This window comes from Nerophis lumbriciformis, linkage group LG38 (genome assembly GCF_033978685.3).
Source record: "Nerophis lumbriciformis linkage group LG38, RoL_Nlum_v2.1, whole genome shotgun sequence".
NCBI lineage: Eukaryota > Metazoa > Chordata > Actinopteri > Syngnathiformes > Syngnathidae > Nerophis > Nerophis lumbriciformis.
In genome coordinates this window covers 9,713,761-9,720,234 of record NC_084585.2, presented here as the reverse complement: position 1 = coordinate 9,720,234, position 6,474 = coordinate 9,713,761, and the positions used below count along the sequence as shown (strand labels likewise).

Sequence of the window (6,474 nt, the reverse complement as noted above, 5' to 3'; positions counted from 1 at the left end):
GCATAACAATGTGTTAATTCCACAACTGTATACATCGGTATTGGTTGATATCGGTTTCGGTAATTAAAGAGTTGGACAATATCGGATATCGGCAAACAGCCATTATCGATTATCCCTAATTTGAATTTTTTTTTTTTGTATATGTTTCCACATTTCGTTCCTACCTGTTGTTTCCGGGGGGGGCCCGAATAGAGAACGGACAGAGGAGGAGCTAAGAGATAAAAAAGAAAAGAGCGGGAGTCTGAGAAGAGTTGACGTGTTAAGTGTACACAAAATATAAAGTGTCCTATCTTTGTGGTGCTTTTACAAGGAAGACGACAAATATATCTTCAAACTAATTCAGCGGTAATTCGCCTTTAACCCACAGCCGTCGAAGTTGGTGAGAGAACAAAAATATAAGGGTTACATTATCATAATATCATTATGATAACGTTTTTATGAAAGCAAATAATTATTTTTCTTGTTACTCTATTGCGCGACGTAAATCAACACTGATTCGAGCTGCACATGAATTGAAGTAAAAAAAAAAAAAAAAAAAAGATTATATTTATTATTATACTTTTGTCTGTGGTACAGAATATAGGCGTGTCCATCCTGTCAAGATGCCCCGCCCCCTTCCGTGATGCACCAATCAGAGCGCTCAGCGGGCTGGGAGATGCTCGCCAAGGCTCTGGGCAGAGAGGAGAAAAAAGGTGCATGATTGTTTCTCTTTCTCTTTCTGTCAAGTTCAAAGTCTGCCATGGAGGGGTGGAGTGACGCCGATTTTTTTTTTCACATTTGTAACAGCTGTGTTCTAGTTGTAAATGCAATATAGTGAGTCGTATTGAAAGCCAGCCAAACAGATCACGTGGTTGCTGGACGGGGAATGAAGTGAGTCAACATGTACGCCGCACGCAAGAGGAGAAAACCTGCTCAGAAAGGGTAATTCAAGGTTTATTGCATTTAATTTTGTTCATGCCATTATCGTCATTCATACTTTGGATCGGTATTTTTCAACCACTGTGTGAGATGTTGTCTGGTGTGCCGTGGGAAATTTTGCAACTTCACCTAATTGGTCCCAAAAAAGTATTTTTTTTGCAAATCAATAATTATAATCTGCAAATAACGTGCCGTTGTCGAGTGTCTGTGCTGTGGAGAGCAGTGTTTTTCAACCACTGTGCCGCGCCGTGAGATACATTTTGGTGTGCCGTGGAATTGATCTAATTTCACGGTGGCAGAGGGGTTAGTGCATCTGCCTCACAATACGAAGGTCCTGAGTAGTCTTGGGTTCAATCCCGGGCTCGGGATCTTTCTGTGTGGAGTTTGCATGTCCTTCCCGTGACTGCGTGGGTTCCCTCCGGGTACTTCGGCTTCCTCCCACTTCCAAAGACATGCACCTGGGGATAAGTTGATTGGCAACACTAAATTGGCCCTAGTGTGTGGATGTTTATTTATTTATTTATTAGCCTTTATTTAACCAGGTAAAATCCCATTGAGATCAAAGATCTCTTTTCCAAGTGAGACCTGGCCAAGAGGGCAGCAGCAAGGTTACATTAAAAACAGTAAACAAATACATAAAACATCACATTTACAACATTAAAACTTGCTCACATGACACATGTGCATACAGACAAGGTAGACTGCAGTCCTTTCACAGAAGCTTTAAACTCATTCAACGTAACTAGGGTTTGAAGTTTAATGTTCGATTGTAGGTTATTCCAAGCCTTCGGTGCTGAAAACCTAAATGCTTTCTTGCCCAGTTCAGTTCTTACTTTGGGGACGACAAATTGCAGAACATTCATTGAACGAAGGATGTGAGTGTGAATGTTGTCTGTCTATCTGTGTTGGCCCTGCGATGAGGTGGCGACTTGTCCAGGGTGTACGCCGCCTTCCGCCCGATTGTAGCTGAGACAGGCTCCAGCGACCCCAAAGGGAATAAGCGGTCGAAAATGGATGGATGGATGGATGGGTTAAAAGTAGAGATGTCCGACAATGGCTTTTTTGCCGATATTCCAATATTGTCCAACTCTTAATTACCGATACCGATATCAACCGATACCGATACATACAGTTGTGGAATTAACACATTATTATACCGTATTTTTCGGAGTATAAGTCGTACCGGCCGAAAATGCATCCCGTATATTACCAAATAAACGCCCTTGTGCAAATAACCGCCCATGTCCTAATAGCCGCCCGGGGTCTGACCCCATTTTGTGAAATAAACGCCTCTTCCTAATAAACACCTATGTCCAAATAGCCGCCCATGGGCTGTTATTTGCATAATTTAGATTAAAATCATATTGACTTCATTAAACCCAATTTATAAGCTAAAAGGAAAAGCAAAGGTGCAATAATTCTGGTCATTACGGTAACAGCAGACGTTACGTGGGGATTCTGGGTAATCAACATATTGCAATGGGTGACCGCATATAGCGTAACACACAGGCCCTAACCAATCTGGCGCCCTAGGCAAGATCTTAGGTGGCGCCCCCCCACATCGGCAGTGAAGTGTATGTACTCACAAGAACCCGAATAGCTTTGTCTTTGACCTTTTTTTTTTACTTACAACTATACCTAATATATAAAGGGGTGGAAAAGTGACGATTACCTGCAGGGCAAACATTAGCTAACCAGAAGGCAATAACAATGTAAACAAAAAACACCTGCTTAAAAGATCTAATACAAACATTTATATGCACGTACAACACTTAGAACTTTTAGCATATCAGTATGTGGAATTAAATTATGGAATGGATTAAGTAAAGAAGTTAAAAATTGTACTGATATGATCCAGTTTAAGAGGTTGTTCAAAATAATAGTGCTTACAGAGTACAAAGAAGAAGAATTATGAGAAATACTTTCAACCTTATTGAAAATAAGATATTCTTCATCTCAGTATGTTAATAATGACTGAATTAATTAATTAATTACATATTACAAAACTGTTGTATACTAATTCATAGATGTTATTTTATTATATAAAAAGGTCAGTAAATGATTCTATATATTTGTAAACGCTTTGAAGTGGGAAAGGGGTAGGATTAAATAAGCTTTGCTTCTTCCTACTCCTTTTCGGGCATGATGTAAAATGAAATGATATGAAATTGTGTGATGTATTATGATGTAAGTGTGTTCATGTTCCAAATAAACTAAAGAAAGAAAGAAATGTCCCTGAGGAATGTAAGGTGGGAGTACTACCTAACGTTACATTATTATTTTCCATAACAATTTAGCCCCCTCCACAATATTAACCCGACGTTAAAACAGAACTAGCTATTTATTGATTAGCAATTGCCGAATCATGTAACATTAGCTTAATGCTAAAAAGCCAGGTTACTATCACATTCTGTAACAGACAAATAATTTCATGTAGGCTAACGTTACCTACCTGCTACCTCTGTCTTTTCTCGTTTCTCCTCCTCTTCTTTTCTCTTTTTTCTTCCCTGGGCACCTGACAGTTTTGGCATCTTGTGTTGATTTTTTGATGTGGTGACGTCCAAAAAGAGTCATGATACGGGAAGGGAGGGGGCGCACCGTGCGGGGGGAGGAGGAGGAGGGGGGGGGGGGGGGGCGGGCGTAATGTTGTAACAAATAATATTTCTATTAAATAGGCTTTACTTTGCATTTTAATTAACGTGGGATTATTTTTTGTATTTAGAAATAATAGTACCAACTTCTTTTTTTTTTTTTTTTTTCTCCAACATTTGTGGCACTGGCGTGGCGCCCCCTGATGGACGGCGCCCTTAGCATTTGCCTATACGGCCTATGCCACGGGCCGGCCCTGGTAACACACACTCAACGACAACAACAAACCCACGAGGAAAAGTTTCAACATGGCAAGCAACAGCAGCAGTGAGTTGAATGAACAGGATACCGGTACACCACAACTGATGGACGGGAATACTTTAAGGGGGAAGAACAGAAAGTTTGACTTAAAGTTCAAGCTAGCGGTTGTGAAGTATGCGGAGCAGAATTCTGGTTTGGCAGCGGCCAGGCAGTTTAACGTTGACCCAAAACGTGTACGAGAATGGAAACAAAAAAAGGGAGGACTACAATCTCAGTCGGCAATCGATGGAAAAGGGGCTCGCTTATCTGGTGGAGGTAGGAAGAAAGTGAGCGACGAGCTTGATGCTAATTTGTGTCAGTGGATACATCGCGTTCGTGGACTGAACCACCGTGTGTCCCGCAAAATGATCCGCATTAAGGCAAAGGACAGTGACAGTATTATTGTTCTGTTTTGATGGTGGGTTTTATACTTGAGTACTTGGTACCATAATTTTATTTTTCCCGGTAGGCTGCTTTATTTAAAAAGTTTATTTATTTTTAGTATTTGTATTCTATTTGACAATTGTTGCACTACTGTCATGTTGAGGCCTTGTTGACCTCTTGTCTTTTGATAGTCTTGTTTTTTTGTTTGTATGTTTACATTAGCTTTTACATTTAAAGTTTTTAGTACGAAAAAAAATACTGGACACTAACCATTGTAACCAAATAATGGCCTGGTGCAGGCTGGTGCAAAAATAAATAAAAGCCTTGTGCAAATAACCGCCCATGTCCTAATAGCCGCCCGGGGTCTGACCCCATTTTGTGAAATAAACGCCCAGGCTACTATTTGGTAATATACGGTAATAAAGAAGGAAAAAAACATATATAAGTCGCACTGGAGTATAAGTCACATTTTTGGGGGATATTTATTTGATAAAAGCCAACACCAAGAATAGACATTTGAAAGGCAATTTAAAATAAATCATGAATAGTGAACAACAGACTGAATAAGTGTACATTATATGAGGCATAAATAACCAACTGAGAACGTGCCTGGTATGTTAACGTAACATATTATGGTCAGTGTTGGGTTAGTTACTGAAAACCAGTAACTAGTTACGTTACTAGTTACTTTATTTCAAAAGTAACTCAGTTACTAACTCAGTTACTTAAACCAAAAAGTAATGCGTTACTGTGAAAAGTAACTATTTAGTTACTTATATATATTTCTTAATTTTTTTAAGGCCCCATTTAATGCCCTTTTAGCCTTCATTTCAGTACTGTTATTGCACTGGAGAATAATACAATCTGTTGATCAACTTGACATGCATTTGCATCACTGAACTCTGCTAAGCAATGTGCTCTACATACAACACACAAAGACAAAGATATGTTTTAAAGGGCCAATTTGTTTCAGACCAGAACAAATTGACAAAACTATTTTAAATAGCTGCAACTTAACATACATAAGTAACAAACAGCATAATAACAACATAGCTGTAAAACAAGAAATGCACAACTACATACATAAAGCCTAACCAGGCGTTTTCTCAAGGAATTCTGAAATAAAATAATGTCTGAAGCCCAGAACACTCTACACATTTCCCCACTTAGTTTAGAGAAAAGGAAATATTAGCCTGGCCCACTAGTATCCCTCTTTAGGTTTGTGAACTTTATAGTGTATACATTTAGAGTGATGTGATAATCAAACACTCTAAAAGTCTAAAATGAAAGAGTATATAAGAGAATTGACAGCGTGTGTGTACCTTCAGTGTGCAGTGCCTCATTAAAATCCAGCCGCTGTTGGAGGTGGAGGTGAAGTGTGTGTCTCTTTACTAGCTTCGTCGAAGCATGTTGTTTTTGTCGCTGTTTCAGCATATTTGAAACTTACATTCAACTAAAATGTTCTTTTCTTTGTGGTCGTTTAAAGAAACGTACTGAAAATATCTCCATTTTAAGAAACTGGGCTTCGGGGTTCGCCATGACGTCTTGATAGTAGACACAGACACGCCCCCTCCCACACACACACACACACACGTACACACAGACAGCGCGCGGCGCGCCTCTTTTTTGTCACCTCTTCAGCAGCGCTGCAACACTCAGATCTTCTCAGTTTCTAGCCGATACTACATAAAAAATAACGCAAAATAATGCAGTAACGCATCATGTAGTAACGGTAACGGAGTTACTGAATATAAAAAATAACGCGTTAGATTACTAGTTACCGCCGATAGTAACGGCGTTACAGTAACGCGTTACTTTGTAACGCGTTAGTCCCAACACTGATTATGGTAAGAGTCATTCAAATAACTATAACATATAGAACATGCTATACGTTTACCAAACAATCTGTCACTCCTAATCGCTAAATCCCATGAAATCTTATACGTCTAGTCTCTTACGTGAATGAGATAAATAATATTATTTGATATTTTACGCTAATGTGTTAATAATTTCACACATAAGTCGCTCCTGAGTATAAGTCGCACCCCCGGCCAAACTATGAAAAAAACTGCGACTTATAGTCCGAAAAATACGGTACCTAATTTTGTTGTGATGCCCCGCTGGATGCATTAAACAATGTAACAAGGTTTTCCAAAATAAGCGAACAACTTCAACTCAAGTTATGGAAAAAAGTGCCAACATGGCACTGCCATATTTATTATTTAAGTCACAAAGTGCATTATTTTTTTTAACATGCCTCAAAACAGCAGCTTGGAATTTGGG

At 39.2% G+C, this 6,474-nt stretch overlaps 1 protein-coding gene across 1 annotated transcript in view; it reads left to right on the top strand.

Annotated features, from left to right (window-relative positions):
* The first annotated feature begins 255 nt into the window (after nt 1-255).
* Nucleotides 256-6,474, top strand: part of LOC133578043 (aryl hydrocarbon receptor-like) — a 74,041-nt gene continuing 67,822 nt past the window's right edge. The window contains exons 1-3 of the mRNA XM_061932167.1: nt 256-379; nt 577-692; nt 787-921. Of these exons, the coding sequence (XP_061788151.1) occupies nt 881-921 (41 nt within the window). The 5' untranslated portion in view covers nt 256-379; nt 577-692; nt 787-880. The remainder of the gene's footprint in view (nt 380-576; nt 693-786; nt 922-6,474) is intronic.